The 21,418-nt window shown below is 35.2% G+C and overlaps 1 protein-coding gene across 6 annotated transcripts in view; it reads right to left on the bottom strand.

Annotated features, from left to right (window-relative positions):
- LOC145266627 (glutamine--fructose-6-phosphate aminotransferase [isomerizing] 2-like) overlaps positions 1-21,418 on the bottom strand; it is a 151,631-nt gene that overhangs the window by 29,191 nt on the left and 101,022 nt on the right. For all 6 annotated transcript variants that reach the window (XM_080122543.1, XM_080122544.1, XM_080122542.1 and 3 more), the window contains 4 exons: positions 19,233-19,353; positions 15,498-15,655; positions 4,198-4,312; positions 1,284-1,411 (listed from right to left, as the gene is read on the bottom strand). In XM_080122543.1, coding sequence (XP_079978669.1) covers positions 1,284-1,411; positions 4,198-4,312; positions 15,498-15,655; positions 19,233-19,353 — 522 coding nt within the window. The remainder of the gene's footprint in view (positions 1-1,283; positions 1,412-4,197; positions 4,313-15,497; positions 15,656-19,232; positions 19,354-21,418) is intronic.

Genomic DNA, 21,418 nt, shown 5'->3' on the forward strand with positions numbered 1-21,418 from the left:
CATACATATATATATATATATATATATATATATTGTTGCGGTTTAAATGTTGAAAGAAAACCGATAAGTCTTATTTTATCTTTTATTTTTAATTATTTTACTTATTTTAATTAAAAATGCCTTACACGTATTTCATTATGATTATTGAAAATATAGTCCATTGTGTCATTATACAACTCATCAAAGACAAACCGACCTTGTGAAGAGTTGTAGTTCAATGTTGAAAGAAAAACGGGTTTGGAAACAGTAAAATGAAATATATATTAACAGAAAATACAGAAAAGATATTGGTTGAGTGGAACTCCGCTCAATTGAAGGACAAAGGAAGATTACGACCCACTCCCTGTGAGTCTCAGCTCCAAACTACTTGATAGCAGAAACTGGTTACTGGAAGTGACGTCAGGAATAGTCCATTGTCAGAATCTGTCGGGGTGCCATCCATTATAATATCCAACATTAACAAAACAATTCAATTAGAAGTTGAAAGAAAAAAGATTTAATGAAATAAAAATACTGAAAATTTTAACTTAAAAAAGGAAAAGAAAAAATAAATTACAAACTTCATTTGAGTAGGAAAAAAGTGACAAACAATAAATTTAAATACATTTAAAAATGTTTTATTTAATGAAAATGAAGAAAAAGGAAAAAGTAAAGAAAAATGTAAAAAAGAAAAAGACAAAAAGTAAAAGACAAAGAAACAGAAAAAAGAAAAAGGAGAAAAAAAACGAAAGAAAAAAGGAAAAAATAAAAAGGAAAAATAAAAAGAAAAAAGAAAAAAAAGAGAAGAAAAAGAGAAAAAAGAAAAAGAGAAAAAAGAAAAAGAAAAAAAGAAAAGAAAATAGAAAAAGAAAAAAAGAAAAAAGAGAAGGAAAGAGAAAAGAGAAAAAAAAGAAAAGAGAAAAATGAAAAAAAGAGAAAAAAGAAAAGAAAAGAGAAAAGAAAATAAAAAGGAAAAGAAAAAAGAAAAAGGATAAAGAAAAGAAACAAGAAAAAGGATAAAGAAAAGAACAGAAAGAAAAGGAAATAAAAAAATGAAAAGTAAAAATTAAAAAGAATAAATTGTAAAAAAGAAATTGATAAAAAAGTGTCAAAAGAGAAAGAAAGAGAAAAGAAAAGGAAAAAGAAATGAAAAGTAAAAATTAAAAAGAACAAAATAAAATTTTTTTAAAAAATGTTAAAACACCAAAAAAAGTAAAGAAAACAAAAAGAAAAGAAAAACAAAGAAAAGTAAAGAAACTAAACATAAAAATCAAAATCAAAAATTAAAAAAAAAGTCAAAATACCAAAGCTCCTTCCAAACAAGTTGCAAAATTGTATCCTCTTCCCATAACCAAAAGAGATTTTTGCTGATAAAGTTCGTCAGAAAGTTTACGGATTGCCTCATCCAACTTTAGCACTTCCTTTATGTCCTCTGAAAAATAAGTGTGCGAGAAAAAAAAAAAAAATTTAATTAAATGACTGAATTTTTTTGGTCCAAATTTTAGCACAAATTAAAATATAAAAATATGAAAAAAAAAAATCTTTGATGAAAAAAAATCTTAATCCTTTGTTTAATTTAAATTTCAAGAGAAATAGTCTATCTCATGCGAGGATAATCTGACAAGGGTCAGAAAAGTGAGATTTGAAAAGCAAGCTTCCGAAAGGAAACAACAAATGGCATTTTACCTCATAATTAAATTATTTTAGATTTGTATGCCAGAGTTTTCTTACAGCAGGCACATGCTAATTGTGACCACTTATTCAAGAGGGTATAATATCTAGACATGGCGGTCTAAAAAGAAAATGTCCATTTGATCCTTAGGATGTGTTCAACAAGTCTTGTAAATGATATTGATGACAATGATTTCAGACCGAACTGAAGGAATAACAATATTCTAACTTGTCATGAAGCTCTCTGTAATTTTGAAATGTTCCAATATATTATTTAATAGCCAATTCTTGGAGATGTGAAAGCTACAGGGTCGAACGATAAAATTGTTGCCCTAGAAAGGACGACATGATTCCATTTCCATTTTATGAAAATTGTTTTTTTTTTTTTTTTTTTTGCAGACCATCTACTAGTTGGCCAATTGTGTACAAATCCCAAGAGCGATAAGAGCCTTCTATCATGTCTGAAAGTGACACGGTGAGATCAGAGATGTAAATCCGGATGGTCCAACACTTGAGAGCACAGCTCAGTTTCTGGCCACAGCTATGGTCTTTGGTGTGGTTTCAACTGGAGACCACATCATGCCAACTCACGTTTATGAAGTCGGCTTGAAAGTTAACACCAAAGTGTACCTGGATATGTTAAAGAGTGGTGACACAATGTTCAATGAGTGAAATCAGAGATGCACTGTTGTACAACTATTGCTCTCTACCGATCCAAGCTATGACAACAGGACCATTGCCAGCATCCTCAAAATGCATCGCTGGATTGCAACGGCTAACAGGAACATGCCCAAGGTGATAAAAAAGTTTCTAGCCATGGTTATGGTCTTTGGTGTGGTTTCAAGTGAGGAACACATCATACCACCTCACATCTTCGAAGTTGGCTTGAAAGTCAACACCAAAGCTTACCTGGACATGCTGAAGAGTGTGGTGATCCCCTGGCATAATCAAGTGGCCGATGGAAGACCCTGGATGTGGCAGTAGGGCTCGGCACCGGCCCACAAGTCCAAAGAGACCCAGGTTTGGCTTCAGAAGGAATGCTACAACTTTGTACCTTTCTCTCACGAACCCCCGTCTCATCTCCCGGCCTGAATTCACTCGACTACTTTAATCATATGTCAGGAACATCATCAACATGACCTTCTATAACATCAAAGACAACCTGATTGCCTACATTTGCCGAATTCTTGTGGAAAAGGCATGCTCCCAGTTCCAGACTTGTATCGAGGCACTTCTTGGCCTTTTGGTCAAGATCAAAGTGTAGTATCTGTTCCGGCAGATGCTGCAAGCTATGACTAGCTATGACTAGCAAAGACCAGATGTGGGGGCAACCCCACATGCCTGACATTTAACCAGCTCCCATTTCCCACCTCTCGGGAGCTGGTCCCCCCTTTCCCTTCCCCCTCCCTTCACTCCTCACATTAAAAATCGGCCTTGTGCCTAATTTGCTCGGTGGGGGAGCAAATAAATACCATCTGTTCCGGCAGATGCTGCACTTAAGATGATTTGTACCAGTCAATGGAGGGGAAACCCTCTATACTGGGACAATTATTATTTTTGGTAACCAGAGTGACCCCTTTTAGGGGAGCTGGTTTTTACCTCACATTAAAAACGGCCTTGTGCCTAATTTGCTCAGTGGGGGAGCAAATAAATACCATCTGTTCCGGCAGATGCACTGCACTTAAGATAATTTGTACCAGTCAATGGAGGGGAAACCCTCTATACTGGGACAATTATTATTTTTGGTAACCAGAGTGCCCCCTTTTTGCCTACTTTTAGGGGAGCTGGTTTTTACCTCACATTAAAAACGGCCTTGTGCCTAATTTGCTCAGTGGGGGAGCAAATAAATACCATCTGTTCTTCAGATGCTGCACTTAAGATAATTTGTACCAGTCAATGGAGGGGAAACTCTATACTGGGACAATTATTATTTTTGGTAACCAGAGTGCCCCCTTTTTGCCTACTTTTAGGGGAGCTGGTTTTTACCTCACATTAAAAACGGCCTTGTGCCTAATTTGCTCAGTGGGGGAGCAAATAAATACCATCTGTTCTTCAGATGCTGCACTTTCATTTCTTGTTCTCTTTCGGTGGAGGATCAGTCCTTCACGACTGAGACAATTTTTTATTTTTGTACCTTTTCTCCATGTTAAAAAACGACCCTGGTGTCTAACTCGGTCCCGTGGGGAGGCATAGTAAATAGGTACATTAAATAGATGTCAGCTCTACTACATAATCAAGTTACCCGAACCGATTTTTTTTCAATAAAAATTTAAAAAATAAATCTGTAGTGTTGTTTTCTTTAGGGCAAAACTTTTATCATTCTATCCTGTTAGTTATCATGCACATTGAACCGTTATTCGCAGTCAATTGATGGTTGGAGATGAAAATGTTCAGAAGATGGATTCCAAGAGGAAAAAAACTGTTTTTCTTTCTCGGCCGCTATGTCTATACACTACCATTCACGAAACATGGAGAAACAGCATGACTAATCCGGACTATCCGTGAGTGATTTTTGTAAACAAATGCTGGATGTATATGGATTCTTACCTGGCAATTTCTTTAGACCTTGGATGATTTCGTTTCTTCGTGTTTGCATGGAAATTCTATCCTCGCACATCATCAAACCAAACATGACCAAAGAAATAAACTGGCTTGTGTAGGCCTATTTACAAAAAAAAACAAAAGAAAACCCCAAAAATCAATATCCAAAAGTCTAATTCATATTATTTAGATTCTTCGGACTACTGTTCTCATCTTTCTTCAGGTGTACTTTTCCAAACTCACAGAATTTATTGTCATTTTTTTTTTAAGAAGTCGGAGCCCTTTTTATAATCAATAGATTTGAGGTAAGATTCGATCGCCATATTGGTTTTTTTAACTACTTTTTTTTCTTTTTTTTTACAAGGTGGTCACCACTTATCAAGGCCCGGAAGCCACTCAGGGATAAGGGTTACTTAGGAAGAACAGGAAATGAAGGAACAAGAGATACTGTTAACGCAAGAAACTATTCTCATTTTTTAAAAATTTATCCCCTCTTCCCTTTTTTAAATTGGGAAAGCAATCATTTTAGTAAGAAACAAATAAATAACGAACATTATCAAACCCGACGGTATCCGCACAGAAGTTCAAGCAGAACCCTTTATTTAATAATGAGGGCAGGAGGGGGGGATAGCATGCTCTTAGGTAGTAATTTCAAACTACTGTTTTCATCTTGAGTGTTATTTTCCCCGTTTTGGTTGATATAACCTCCTTCAAGTGTATCTTGTTGAACTCAAGATTTTTTTTTCTGTCAAATTTATTAATTCGCAGGGAATTTCGAACAAAACGCTTAATCTATGGGAATAGCATGCACATGTCTTGTCAATCATGGCTAGAATCTTAAGCAATTCGTAATAGTATTTTGAGTGTTGCCCGAGTAACTTACAACTGAATTTTACCAAGTACTTTATTCCCTACGTCATGGGTCTACGCAGATTCCCGAAATTTGCTGAGATATACACAAAGAAAATCGAAGGTTACATCGATGGAAATGCTGTGCGAATAACAGCAAATACGAAAACAGTAGTTCGAACAATACAAAAAATCTAAAAAAATTCAGATGCATAAAAAGGGTAAGTAAGATTTTTGTACTTGTACAGTTTAATGAACACATTAAAGAAAGTCGAATGTTTAAATCTTAACATAAAATGCAGTGCATATTTAGAATTACACTTATTTCAAAGTGCTTGGAGAGTTATCTGCCCCTTAAGACTATAAAACAGATGGAGGCAGCCATTTGTGTTCTTGGTACTTGTACAGTTTAATCAACACATTAAAAAATGAAAATATCAAAAAAAATTTAAATTGTACATATCCGGTATAGAATGAAGTTCTCCAAAAAAGAATTTCACTTAATTTTATCAAGTATTTTTTTTTTTACAGCGAAAAACAATTTGTTATACCAAGCAAAAGGTTTGATTTCTAGGAAGAAAAGCTAAATTATTAAAGATGGGGAGGGAGTGTCGGCGCTTTACATGGAGTTATCTCCCTGTGACGTTTATAAACTCCAAACAAAAATTAAAAAAAAAGAAAAAGATATTTGCTTTCAACACACTCTCATAAAAACGTGTTTTTCCACCAACAAAAAAAAAAAAAAAAAAAAAATGGATACGTTGAGATATTAATTGAACTATGCACAAAAGAAATCTCAAATATGAGATATTAAATTAACTTTGGCCAGAGAAAAATGTCAGAAGTAATTACCCTTTTGTATCAGGCGGTCCTTTCATAGATTCTTTTGGCTGGATTAATGCTAATCATTTTAAAGTCAAAGTTAAATTTTTCATTTGTACATAACCTGGTTAAACCTCTTTGGTACTGGTACAAGACATTAAAAAAATGAAGATATCGGAAAAAGGTTATCTTGTGCGTATCCGTTTTGGACTGAAGATCTCTGAAAAAAAAACAAAAATTTCACTTAATTTGATCGAGTAGTTTTGTTTTTTTATTTACAGTGGAAAAATATATTTTTATAACAGCACGTTGAAGGTATCCATCTTTGAATTTTTTGAACATGCCAGGGGGAGATGACTCAGTTTAAAGCGCCGACACTCCCTCCCCATCTTTACTACTAGCTTTTCTTCCTAAAAATCGAACCTTTTGCTTGGTATCATAAATTGTTTTGTTTTGTTTTTTTCACTGTAAAAAAAAATAAATAAATAAAATAAAACAAAACAAAAAACCTACTTGATGACATTAAGTGAAATTTTTTTTTCAGAGAACTTCATTCCATAACGGATACATGCAATATAAACTTTTTTTTTTTTTTTTTCGATATTTTCAGTTTTAATGTCTTGATTAAACTGTACAAGTATCACCTCTTTTTATAAAGAACGCCAACCAATAACAGAGTATACTAAAACCTTCTCGAAAGTTCCAGAACCTTCTGGATTTTTCTAAAACATTTTATTTCCTTTTTTCGTTTCTTTTTCTGTTATTAAAGACTTTCATGAAAGAAAGTCTTTCTGAACTGATTGATTAGACTATACGGAAAATAAATAAGCCTTTAATAAAATTAGCTTGACATTTTCCGAAGGTCTCAGCTGCAGGTATGTGGTCCATACTATCACGTGTTTAAAGAGAGTAGAAAGTGGATGTTAGGTTTATTTTCGGCAGCCTCATAACTCTTGCTTTCCTTATTTTGTCCTTTAATCCTTACATTTCATGAGTGATGTTTCTGACAAAGGGGGAAGAACTGCTGTTTTTTGGATTGGAATCTATCCATCAGACGCTTATTATTTTTTTTTTAGTTTTTAATTAATTTTTTTTTTTTTACTTTGAAGAAATGTCTTTTTTTTTTTAATTTCTTACACCAAGTAGCTTTATGTCTTGTCTGGATAGATTTCCATTAAAAAAAGGTTATCTTAAATAAAACAGTTTCTTTCCGACTTCTGCTTTCTTTTGAAGATGTAGTTGATCAAAAAAATTTTTTTTTGGTGATTATTTAGATTGTTGCTCATGGCAGCAATAAAAACTAAAGAAAATAGAAATGATGGATGCAAGAGTTACATACCTTTATCATAAAACTACCCAATGTTCTGATTATAACATTTCATCTAAACTATTAAAAAAATTCTAAATGTTTATATATATACTAGCAAAGATACCCGTGCTTCGCACGGAGCTTTGTTGCGCACTCGGGTACCAAAATCTGTGGGCACCTTTCCAGTAAGTTGATGTTGTAAGAGCAACGATTGCATAAGGTGATTAACATTTTAACTACCTCTTGTAGTGACTGAAATTCAATCAGGAACTTCACAAAACATTTTCATCAAAAAGGAAGGTTACTTGATGTTACATAGTAAATTTTTCATTGAAGTCATTTTCAACTCTTGCTTAAATTTTATCTTGCACATTCAATACTAAAAACTTACCACAATCAGATCATGTCAGTTTTTCCTCATATCCATTTCTCGAACTTTTCACTAAAGAGCCTCAGGGTAAACTACATTTCTTCTGCTTTGATTTGGAGCCAGAATGTAGAGTTTTTCTGAACTTCCTGTCCGGCTGATGGAGACGTAGAACATACCGTGACTGAAGCAGTCTGATGTCAAGTCTACGCCAATGGTGTTAAATGTCTGACCTTGACTTTTGTTTATGCTCATTGCAAAACACACCTTCACAGGAAATTGGAGTCTCCGGAATTTAAATGGAAGTACTGAGTCCGATGGAACTAAGGGGATCCTTGGCAGTAGAACGGTTTCGCCTTTGTAGGGACCACAGGAAATGGTGGCCTCAAGTACATTGGTGTGCAATCTGGTGATAACACATCTGGTTCCGTTTGTTATTTTTGGCGGTTCCAAGGATCGAAGAATCATGATTGGCGATCCAATTTTGAGATTTAAAATGTGTGGAGGCATTCCAGATATCTCCAAAGAGTTTAAAAACTCCCCAGGGTAGTGAACAGCTTCATATTCATTAGTAGCTGAATCAACTGACTTGTATTGCTTTGTGTCTCCTGGAAATTCATCCATTATTGAATTGTTCAAATGATTCACATTGCTGTTTAATGGCGAAATAATAGCCCTCTCAGCAAGCCAATCCGGTGATTTTCCATTGTTTTGCAGGTCTGGGTACACTTTGTCTTTCAGTTGCTTCTGATTACCGACACATTTACCAAGCGCAGTTGGAATCTTAATTGTGTCAGGTGAAGAAGTGATAGGAAACTGACCATTACCGATTTGGAGAAGCAATTTTGAGAAGTCTGCTGCAGCTGTGTTATCAGAGATATAGGCTCTCATATTAGTAGTCAGTCTCTTCACTATAACGTGCCTCCAGAGATAGGATTGTTTCAAACTTGCATTGACAATGTTAGCCCTTGTGCCATTTTTAACCACTGGGAGGATTTGACGGAAATCACCGCAAAATAAGGTTGGAATGCCACCCATGGGATTCTTGTTTCCTGTGATGTCTTGCAGTGTTCGGTCAATTGCTTCATAAGCACTCTTGTGCGTCATTGGGGCTTCGTCTACAATGATTGCAGAGGTGTCTCTAATTACATTTGCCAAGGCTGAGTTACCAGTAATTTTGCAAACTGGCTGATCCATTCGATGAGTATCCAAGGGTACTTTAAAAGTGCTGTGAAGAGTGCGGCCACCTTGTAGTAGAGTAGCAGCAATGCCACTGAATGCTGTTGCAAGCACAATCTTTCTCATGGATCTAATCTTTGCAAGGATCAAATTGATTACAAAAGTCTTGCCCGTACCACCTGGAGCATCAAGAAACATCATGTTTTTGTTCATTTCACCTTGTGCTTCCAACATTGCCATGAATGAATTGTAAACTTCTCTTTGAGAATCGGTCAGTTTTTCTTGCATATTTTCTGCTTGTAGGGAAGTTCTTCAAGATTATAAGTAACTTCACGTTGATACTCTCTCGCGAGTCTTTCATCTCTCCCTTGCATTGGTGCAGGTAATCCATAGCTTGCCAATGGTTGACCGCACATAAGGAGAACTTTTTCTTCAATTAGACAAAGAGTTTTATTGTAGATGTCCTCATTAAAATCTGCTTCTGGATTGTTAACTTCTTGCCTGTATCTGTGAAGAATGTCTTCAGATATTACATCACGAAAAGCTATCCAGATCTCAAGAGGATTTCTTGGCTCACAGGCTGTTAAAATTATCACAAATAGGCTTCGCAAATTTGAAGGTGATTGAGTGGCACTTGCCTCTCCTACTGCTTGATGCAAGTGATGGTCATTTTCTAGAAGGCCTCGAGCAAGGCACGCTGCTCTGTATGTTTCAAACACCTGACCATTGTATGCTCGCAAATTTTGAAATGAAGTTGGACCAGCAACCTCATTGAGCAACAGGCGTAAGAAATAACACTCCCCTGCTTTTGGACTAATCGTGTAGATTCTCCCAATGCATGGTGCCTTCCATACATCATCATTTTCAGTACCTTCAACTTGTACCCCACGCATTCTTCTCATCCATTTCTTTGTCGATTTGTTCCAAGTGTAAAACTCAGGGACTTCTACGTATTTGAGACCCCTTGCAAAGTCATCCTCATGGCAGAGTTGAAAAAATGCTGTCAAAGTTGTGGCAGGCGGTGGACCTTGGGCTCGTTCCAGAGCAGTATCAGCTGAGAACATGACACGCTGCCCATTTTCAAGATGAACAGAAAGTTGTACAATTGGGGGGAAATGTTCATGGATGGGATGTTCCAATATCCTCCAGGCTGCCTCTGAACTGCCGACATACCTTGCATTCTGGAACTGCTGGATCTCATCCACAATGTGACTTTGTACTTGGCCTTGTTGGTTAGCTGCTCCATCAGTTCTTTGTAGTTCAAACACTGCTTGATCACATCCTTTATTCACGTATTTGAGGACATATTTGATGCTTTGGATCGAGCTGCAAATTTCTACGTTAATGTGAGCGTTGAACTGCTGAAGGAGGACCTTGTTGTACGGAACAATCCACTGGTTTGTTATTTCTTGATTAACATACCGACCATTTCTCTTCATCCTTATTGTACCAGTCTGGCCTCCATCTTCTGGTTTTCTTCGCCTGTACTTGGGGTAAGAGTCTTGGCCTTGCTTGGTACACTGAAGAAATTCTTTTGGGTATTTTTTGGAACATTTGTTGTCAATCATACATGGACAATTTGGATTAAATGGTCCACAAGGTCCATGCACCATATGTGCCATCACTTTAGCATGAAGATCAGGATCTTCCTCTTTGTCAGGGATCTCTGCAGATATGCAGAGATCCATTTTTTCTGGTAGAAGTTTGTCCTCTGGGGCCTGCCAGGTGAGGATGTGTGCATGCGGCAGTCCTCTTTTTTAATATTCAATACTGTACAGGAAAGCCCTCAACCTGCCAAATCCTCCCTTTTTAATAAATTCAAGTAACTTTTTTAGCTTCTGCCTGAAAACCCTGGCAACAATATCTGGACGATCCTGAGGGTCTTGCCCTTGAAGACAATTTTCTGTAATTTCTGTCCACTTTGGATTTGTTGTGAACATGATGAAGAGGTCGGCTCGGCCCATTCGCCGAACATATGCCATGGCATCACTTTGACGCTCAAACATGTATCGAGGGCCTCCTGTATAAGTTGCCGGAAGTACAACTCGTTGACCAAACTGTTCTGGATTCCCATCCTCCCTAAGAATTGAATCTCTCAAGTTGCTATAATTGTCAGCTCTCAGGGTCTGTTGCTCACGCCTCAGGAACTGTAAACGTTCTGTTTCAATCTTGCAGTACACATCCACCAGCCATTGTTGAAATAGCCTTCGGTACCAGAGAAAATAGTTTCCAGGCCGAGTCATTAAATGGTACGAATAAAATTGCTGTTGGGTAACTTTTCGCCCATTGGATGCCTTCATGTAGATGTTGTAAGATGGAGAACCATAGGGATACATTAACGGGTACATTAAAGTATCGTAGAGGGGATGTAGTTCGGAGATCCATTTTAATGTATCATTTCTAAAACGCAAGACAATATCCCGGTTAGCTGTTGGTTCATTCTCCATTAATATTCCAATCTCATACGTTGTTGTTGGAGCATTGAATCGCCGTGGATGCTCTTCTTGCGGCCTTCGGTCTTCCCTTATGACAACTTTATGTTCTACCAAGTGTTCTTCTTCAATCCTCTCCTTTGTTGTTTTCAGCTGACAAATAAAGCTGTTGTTCTCATGTAAAAATTCAGTCAGACTTTGGAGAATGTCTCTATTGAGTCTACTGTCACGTCCCCGATTATGTAGTTCCTCTTCCAGACTATCCAAGAAGTAGACTTGAATAAACTTTGCTGTTTCATCTTCAGGTGGTAAAAGACTCCCAATCTGGTGGCAAACCTGGCCTCGAATTCTAAAAGAAGGATTCCACCCATGTACTGCCGCAATTTTGTGACCAAATGATGTCATTGCAAAACAATTGTTATAACTGCGTAGATTTTGCAGAAAATCTTTAGAGATGGGACCATTGCCGGAGAGCAAATCTTGAAGCAACTGAGGCAGTGGTGGAAAGCTATCAAGCACAACTTTGCCAGAAGAACAACAACAACCAGGGGTTTCTCCTTTAAATTTTACAGCTGAGCAATGTTGACATACTTTGTCCATTTTTCCTATATCAGCTGTAGTGAGAGAGTCATTTTTGTTGTAGTGCAATCCTTTTCTATTGCAGTGTTCTATTTCATGGTGTCTCAAAGCAGTCATTCATTGTCTAGCTGCCTCGTTTTCTGTCAATTGCTGGGGCAAAGTCATACTCTCTCTCCATGCAGCCTCTCGTTGTTGCCCTTGGTATAGGCGAAAGCTTCGTTGGGTTTCCGATTCATTCTGATGTCGTTGAGCCACTCTCAACTCACCTTGTGTACGTCTACTTACCTCATATAATTCATTCGATCGTAATATTGCTTCTCTTTCCAGTGCATATCTTTGCCTTTCTTGAATTTCATCTTGTGATGAATTTAACCGCCTTACAGCATGTCTAGTTCTGTCAGCTTCACGTTGGGTTTCTCTTTCCAAATCTGACAGTCTTGCTCTCCTTTCTCTTTGACGTATCCTGTTAAGTTCTAGACGTCTTTCTCTATCTGAATTGTTTTCATTGGAGCGAATTGCAGCAACTCTTAGTCTATTAGCTTCCAATCTTTCCATTCTTTCTTCCTCACTTTCGTTTCTACTTCGTTTGGGTGGCATAATTTCGGTTTTAAACGGAATTGTTTAACGATATTAATGATTGTAAATTAATTAAGCGTAAAGGAAATGTATACTAACTGAAATGGACGAACTATAAATAATATTTCTGAATAGTACAATTATAAACAATTATATTGTACCTATTTACTATGCCTCCCCACGGGACAGAGTTAGACACCAGGGTCGTTTTTTAACGTGGAGAAAAGGTACAAAAATAAAAATTGTCTCAGTCGTGAAGGATTTCTCCTCCACCGAAAGAGAACAAGAAAATGAAGTGCAGCATCTGAAGAACAGATACTACACTTTGATCTTGACCAAAAGGAATGAATAAAAGCGACCTACGTGTGACTCATTACTTCCGGGTGTAAACGTCACAGTCTAAAAGTAATAATTAAAAAAAAAAGTAAATGTAAAATAAATGTAATACCAACTTAGGTTAACTAAGTAAACAGTACAATTAAAACAGTTCTATTAAAACAAATAATTACTAAGATCTAGGTAATTGTTAGTCTCATTGTTATGGTTTTAAAGAAAAAAATGTGTAAAAAAAAGTTCTGCTTTTGTGAGTACGTGTATTTCTTTTAAATTACATAACCTTTTTATTTTATTATTTATATCTCTTTTAAATTTATATATAAAAGTAATCCGGTTTAAAGAAAGCACTAAGTTTAAATAAGACTGGAAATAACTAATTCAATATATAAATAGAAAAATGAAATAAATATAAGCTTTAAGTCTTAAGATAGTAATAATCAAAATGTAATAAATTATTTGTAGTTCAAATCTATGATAAACAGGCTTTCGAAATAGGCTCGACCAGAAAGATTAAATTGGAACGAAATTATAATCTCCGTGCCATTTTCAAAACAACCCCACAAAAGTAACGATATCCTGCAGTTGGTTGACAATGGTTGTAAGAAAAATGTAAAAGAAAATGCGCTTATCTGTTTATTTTGACCTGTTTTATTTAATTAAAAAAAAATTGGCTATAACTGGAAGAGAGCGTTATGTTTTGGGGGTTGTTTAAAAAATAGAATGGAAATAAAGTTAGTCCCGTTTTAATTGTGTTTAATTACGGCAAGCGCTAACAAAATCGAAAAATCACTGTTTACATTCGAAATGTTAACTTTTATAGGTTTACAGGTTTGCTGACAAGGCTGGGGGTGTTTAATACAATTATTTTACTAAATTGATTTTTTTCATTTAAAAATAAAATTATTTATTTTTTAATAAAGTTTTATTTTAAAATATTTGTTTTTGTTTATTTATATAAAATTACGATAGTTGAATTGTATTCTTTCAATTATATTGGCAAGTAAAATATAAAAGATTAAAACGGAACGAAATTGAAATTTCCATTACATTTTCAATACAATCCCAAACCATAAAGCTTTGCTCGCCAATGAATTGTTTTGATAATATACGTAAAGTGAAATAAATCGAATATAAAATTAAATGAAAATATATTAAATAATTAAATGTTAAATAGATTTTGTAAATAGTACAGTTGAAATGATTAGAATATTTCCAATATGTAATAAGGTCGAGGTAATTAGTTAAAGAGATTTAATATAATGTGATATGCAAATGAGCATAAGTCATTCGATATGGGGGTGGTTTGTAGACTAGTATATAAAGAAATTAGGCATAGATTCTTATGTCTCCTATAACAGAAACATCCTAAAATGGGTTCTAATGTTTCTCTACCAGGAGAGATCTACCCTCTTACCTCCTTTATATTTCGTTGATGATGGAGAGCTGTACACACAGACAGAAACACACGAACCCTATTACTTTATAAAAATATAGATATATATACACAAATAAAGTAAAAAGAATAATTTTAAAGTAAAAACTATTTTTAGGCGGAATTTCAATATTTACATAAAAAACTATTCTTTACCAGAATTTTTACAGATTTTAAATGTCCATTTTCACAGACTTTTCAAATTTTTTCAAAGCCTTCTCCAGAAAAAAATTCAAGTTTTCAAAAAAACAAAAAAAAAATTTAATATATAACAATGATATAATAAACAAAAAAAAAAAACAACATAATTGACAATAGGAAAAGTCATTTTTTTTTTTAAATCTTTATTTCATGAAGTAGTTTTGAAGATCACAGTTATTTACGTGAAGTTCTCTAACATGCAACAAAACTGTTTAAACTATTTTTTTTATTTTGTGCTAGTGCCAGTCATGTGCGATTTCAAGGTACTTCGACTCATTTTGATCAAAACAAATGTTTGTTTTTTTTACATATACAACAATATGCTCGTTGACAATCATATTACATTCCCTGATGTACTTATATTTGGCCAACCATGATTAAATGTCGCCATTTTCCCAATTGTACTTTGATCTACATTGTATTTGTTTTACTTTTAAATTTGGAATTTCCGGTATAATGGAAGCAAGAATTACATCCCTTTATTACAAAACTACCCAATGTTATTATATGGAAAATATCAGTAAAGACATTTTTTCATGAAGATTTTTAAATTTAAACTGGAATTATTTAATCAGACGGGAATCTTCCTCATACATCAGTAAGACTTGGCGAGACTTTCATTAAAAAGAGAGAAGTTGAAAAAAAAAAAACGGTTTAATTTAAAATGACCCCCCCCCCCCCCCGTCAAGTTTGGATATAAAAAATAAAGGATTCCTCTCTAAAAAACAATGTTCTTCAAAATAAAATGTTCTCAAAGCAAGAAAGAAAAAATGGAAACAAGAAAAAATGGAAACAAGAAAAAATGGAAACAAGTTTTAAAACTTAATCCTCTTCCCATAACCAAATTAGAGAGAAAAAAAATATATACACTATCTTCATCAATCTAAATCCTAAATAAGGGGTTACAAACGCACATGCAGTCTACCCACATTAAGTACCTCTTCTTTTGAAGGGACAGGTGTTATATTTTCATTTATACATCGTCATCAGAAACCCAAGTTCTTTGCTATTTTGCTTATACAATTTATATTTAAAATTTCTAGCTTCTCATTCAAACATAACCTACACGAAATATCTCCATGTACTTATCCATTGTAATGTTTTGCACCTGATAATTGACAGCAAATGATTTTCTTTAAAATTAAACAAATTAAATTGTGTCAATTATTGAGGAAATTTTAAAAACATTTTCTAAGAAAGAGTCACCCTCCAAAAATCACTTACCTTTGTACTAGCAACACCAATCTCAGGACCCGCATTAATATGAACTCCACAGTGAGACTCACGACAAATGCTGCTACCAACCGTATTAGTTATACCAATGATCAATGCCCCGCGTTGCTTACAATAACGCAACGCCATCAAGGTATCGGCAGTTTCACCTAAAATGTAAAATATTTAAATTAATAAAATCTAAATATCTAAAACTATATTAGCAATGTATAAAATGTATTTATAATTACATATAATATATATATATATATATATATATATATATATTATAATATATTTTTACATATATACATTTATATATATATATATATATATATATATATAAATGTATATATGTAAAAATATTTTTAAACTTTATATATCTAATTTTAAATAAATAAGAATGTAAATATACTAAATACTAATCATAGGGGGGGGGTGATAAGTAGTTAAATGGATTAATCCTAATCTTATAAATACAAGATTGATAAATTAAAAAATATATCCATTTTAAATGTGGAAATTGATGAATCACACAGGTAAGAAATTCATTTTTATAGTATGAAAAGGTTAGTAATTGCAATTAATAGGAAATTGGATCAAATGTTTGTAACATGTCTTCTTCCTAAGATTAAGGGAGGTGGTGTTTGATCAACACTGCTGGGGAGCCATGATGTAATATACTGTTTTGTTTTTAAACCCCCGAAACAGTGTTTCATGGTAAACAACTGATGATCCCTTGAAAAATAAATTATTGGTACTATAGTAAATTCGAGAGCGAGTTGATGCAGTGATTGCAGGTGATTAAATGACTTACTGACTAGATGGTTTTCTAACGAATGATAAAAAATATTTTTTTGTATAGTTTTAAAGGTTAAAAACTTCAAAGACTATATATATATATATATATATATATATATATATATTTAAATAAGGGAGTAGTCAGCAACAATGTGTATTTTTTAACATTATTTTATTATTCCGTGTCTTGGTTTTTCATTGAGAATTATGTTTGGATCATTGTAATAATGTTTTTAAGTCATTGAAATCGTTTACGCACGTTTCAGACGGTCTGATGCGTCCTCGTCAGAAATTATTTCAATGACTTAAAAACATTATTACAATGATCCAAACATAATTCTCAATGAAAAACCAAGACACGGAATAATAAAATAATGTTAAAAAATACACATTGTTGGTGACTACTCCCTTATTTAAATATACATCTTTCTTTCATTGGAATTTATTAACCCATTTTATATAAATATATAAATATATATATATATAATCTAAATCAAAATTGTATGTATGTATGCATATGTATCACAGCATCATAGCTAAATGGTTGATCTAAAAGCAAAACAAACTGTAGATTTGGAATCAACACCTTCGATCCGATGTTCTTATCGATGCAAGATGTTCTTCCATTATTTATAACGCGCTGATCAAAATTCGGAATATGCAAATATGAAACAGGCTATACCCCGTTCGAAAATACTTTTTTCCAAACAATCAAATATCTCTGAATGTAAGAAGATCAAAGTTTGAGTAAGAAAAAGAAAGGGTCACGCTCCAAAAATCATTTACCTTAATATTAGCAACACCAGTTCTATGTCTTGCATTCTAGTTAAGCGTTATTTTTTACTTTTATTTCACCCCAAACAAGGTCTAGTGCCACGAAGTCATGAGGGGCTATTATTAGAAACCAGATTTTCGGGGATGCTATGTAGGGAGCTGGGCAGCAAAAGGTTTGTTTACATTACATTTGAATTTACACATACCAGCACAGTCAGGGAACATGGGTTAAGGGTGGGAATTCCAAAGTCTAGCAGCTTGAAGGAAGCAGTTATTTGAGTAGAAGGCTTTACATTATCGAGCAATCTCTATTGTGTAGGGGTGGGATTTTGCTGCTTGTTAGGGATATTTATGCCGAAAGAGTACTAGTGCTTTGAGTTCGTAGAGCATTTACCATCAAAGTACTTGTAAGACAGGCACAAGGATGCCATATTTCCGTGATGAGACAGATGCTGGAGTTTGGCCAACAGTGCAGAACCTATTAGGTTGCCGACTCTTTATTTTTAACCCTGTCTAGGAGACAAAGACTAATGGCAGAAGCACCATCCCAGATGTGGCAACAATACTCCATGCATGGGTGAAAATTGGCTTTGTAGAGAAACAGGATACTCTTAGGTGCATGTAACCTTCTAGCATGGTAATGAGAGCCCACCTTCCTCGCAGCAGCCTTAGAAATTACCTCAATGTATTTGTTCCAATTCATATCATCTGTGAATGTTAAGCCTAGGTTTGGCATTAATATGTTAAACGGTTGATCTAAAGGTTAAACTAACTACAGATTTTGAATCATCACTTTTGATCTGATATCCTTATGTTTACATAGTTGGGATTAGGAAACCTGAAACAAAAATGAGGACAAAGATTGTCCTGGTTATTTTTATTTTTTTTATTGCATTTTCACCCCAAACAGTGCCACTTTGATGTAGGGGGTACTATCGGGGACATATGTTGTATGGATACTATGTGTGGAGCCGAGCAAGATATTTTAACATTCACTTGAACTTCTGCATGTCAGTACAGTCAGGGAAACAGGAACCCGGAAGGGAATTCCAAAGTCTAGAAGTCCTAGAGAAGAAACTATTAGAGTAAAAGGCTTTCTTACATTACGTAAGGGTATTGAGATTTGGGAAAATCTTTTTAATCAGTTTTCGGACACAAACTTGGCTGTTAACGATTTGACCTTTGAGAACTCTACCAAACTCCTCTACCAATTTTGGGTCTAAACACTTGAAATTTTAGATGTAGGTTACTTGGACATGGATCAAACTTTCTAACTTAATTTGAGCCCAAAACAATAAATGTTAAGGGGTCAAAGTTGGAGTCAAAGTTTTAAAAAGTTTGTCTGCAATCTCTATCAAATTACTCAGTCAATTTTTGGTCTAAAGATTTGAAATTTTACATACAGTGTATTCAGACATAGGGCAAGCTTTTTAATCAGTTTTGGCCAAAGATTTGGCTGCCAAAAGGTCAAAGTTCAAAAGATTTTACCTTTGCGGTCTTTAGCAAACTATTCAGCCAATTTTGGGTTTAAACATTTGAAATTTTACATAAAGGGTATTCAGACATGCAGCAAGCTTTTTAATCAGTTTTTGGGCAAAAATTTGGCTGCCAAGGGGGTCAAAGTTGAAAGAGTTGACCTTTGCAGGCTATAAAACTTCTGTCAATTTTGGGACTAAACACTTGAAATTTTAGATGCAGGTTACCTGGACATGAGTCAAACTTTTTAATATATATATATATATATATATATATATATATATATATATATATATGCACATAAAGTTATGAACAGTACATAGGGCCCGAGCAAAGCCGGGCTGAATTGCTAGTTTATATAAAACAGAGAATCAGCAACTATGTCCCAGAGCCTAGCTGGAGTCCCAACATGGTACCCCTGTAATAATAATAATGGGTTGGGTTTGAGACTCCTAACAAACGGTTCCCCAGTTCGATAAAAACACCTGATGAAGGCCGGAGGGCAAAACGGCCAAAACGTTGTGACTATAACAACTAAGATGAGGAAGTCAGTCCGACAATCTCAATAAATGAAAACACCTCATCTCAAAAATACAGACAATTACTATTTTATTTATCTAAACAATCAATTCTTTCGACATATCATAAAGCTACCCATCCACACTTTTGTTTGACTCTTTTTTTAGAGGGACTCACCTGATTGGCTGATAAAAAAGCAGACGTCATCCCTAAAAATGGGAGTGCTTCGGTCCAAAAAGTCACTGGCCAACTCAACCATAACCGGTTGTTCTGTCAATTCCTCCAAGAGTTGGCGGGTCTGGAAGAAGAAACAGGAACTTGTTGTGTATGGAACATAAAAAACTAAGGAAGAGAAAGGAGAAAAAGAGGGGGGAAGAGAAAGGAGAAAAAGAGGGGGGAAGAGAAAGGAGAAAAAGAGGGAGGAAGAGAAAGGAGAAAAAGAGGGAGGAAGAGAAAGGAGAAAAAGAGGGAGGAAGAGAAAGGAGAAAAAGAGGGGGGAAGAGAAAGGAGAAAAAGAGGGAGGAAGAGAAAGGAGAAAAAGAGGGAGGAAGAGAAAGAAGAAAAAGAGGGAGGAAGAGAAAGAAGAAAAAGAGGGAGGAAGAGAAAAGAAAAAGAGGGAGGAAAAGAAAGAAGAAAAAGAGGGAGGAAGAGAAAGGAGAAAAAGAGGGAGGAAGAGAAAGGAGAAAAAGAGGGAGGAAGAGAAAGAAGAAAAAGAGGGAGGAAGAGAAAGGAGAAAAAGAGGGAGGAAGAGAAAGGAGAAAAAGAGGGAGGAAGAGAAAAGAAGAAAAAGAGGGAGAAAGAGAAAAGAAGAAAAAGAGGGAGGAAGAGAAAGAAGAAAAAGAGGGAGGAAGAGAAAAGGAGAAAAAGAGGGAGGAAGAGAAAGAAGAAAAAGAGGGAGGAAGAGAAAAGGAGAAAAAGAGGGAGGAAGAGAAAAGAAGAAAAAGAGGGAGGAAGAGAAAGAAGAAAAAGAGGGAGGAAGAGAAAAGGAGAAAAAGAGGGAGGAAGAGAAAAGGAGAAAAAGAGGGAGGAAGAGAAAAGGAGAAAAAGAGGGAGGAAGAGAAAAGGAGAAAAAGAGGGAGGAAGAGAAAGGAGAAAAAGAGGGAGGAAGAGAAAGGAGAAAAAAGAGGGAGGAAGAGAAAAGGAGAAAAAGAGGGAGGAAGAGAAAGGAGAAAAAGAGGGAGGAAGAGAAAGGAGAAAAAGAGGGAGGAAGAGAAAGGAGAAAAAGAGGGAGGAAGAGAAAGGAGAAAAAGAGGGAGGAAGAGAAAGAAAAAGAGGGAGGAAGAGAAAAGAAGAAAAAGAGGGAGGAAGAGAAAGAAGAAAAAGAGGGAGGAAGAGAAAGAAGAAAAAGAGGGAGGAAGAGAAAGAAGAAAAAGAGGGAAGAAGAAAAAGGAGGAAGAAAAAGGAGGAAGAAAAAGAGGGAGGAAGAAAAAGGAGGAAGAAAAAGAGGGAGGAAGAAAAAGGAGAAAAAGAGGGAGGAAGTGAAAGGAGAAAAAGAGGGAGGAAGAGAAAGGAGAAAAAGAGGGAGGAAGAGAAAGGAGAAAAAGAGGGAGGAAGAGAAAGGAGAAAAAGAGGGAGAAAGAGAAAGAAGAAAAAGAGGGAGGAAGAGAAAAGGAGAAAAAGAGGGAGGAAGAGAAAAGGAGAAAAAGAGGGAGGAAGAGAAAGGAGAAAAAGAGGGAGGAAGAGAAAGGAGAAAAAGAGGGAGGAAGAGAAAGGAGAAAAAGAGGGAGGAAGAGAAAAGGAGAAAAAGAGGGAGGAAGAGAAAGGAGAAAAAGAGGGAGGAAGAGAAAGGAGAAAAAGAGGGAGGAAGAGAAAGAAGAAAAAGAGGGAGGAAGAGAAAAGAAAAAGAGGGAGGAAAAGAAAGAAGAAAAAGAGGGAAGAAGAAAAAGGAGGAAGAAAAAGGAGGAAGAAAAAGAGGGAGGAAGAAAAAGGAGAGAAAGAGGGAGGAAGAGAAAGGAGAAAAAGAGGGAGGAAGAGAAAGGAGAAAAAGAGGGAGGAAGAGAAAGAAGAAAAAGAGGGAGGAAGAGAAAGAAGAAAAAGAGGGAGGAAGAGAAAAAAGAAAAAGAGGGAGGAAGAGAAAGAAGAAAAAGAGGGAGGAAGAGAAAGAAGAAAAAGAGGGAGGAAGAGAAAGAGGCGGGAGTACAACATCAAAGATAAGGTTGATGCTGAGCAATACACATATGAATCAGAAGGATGAAGAAAGCTGGTTGCCAGGTCATCTGATGGCCCAATAATCAGCCAAATCAAGTGACAGATGACGTGATTAATAAATACTGAAATTATGATTTTATCTTTTAAATCTAACGAGAAAGCATTCATATCTATATAATATTCCTTTATGAGTCTATATTCTTTGAAAAGGGCCA

Source organism: Euprymna scolopes, chromosome 41, assembly GCF_053919585.1.
Source record: "Euprymna scolopes isolate OS-2025 chromosome 41, ASM5391958v1, whole genome shotgun sequence".
NCBI classification, from domain to species: Eukaryota; Metazoa; Mollusca; class Cephalopoda; order Sepiida; family Sepiolidae; genus Euprymna; species Euprymna scolopes.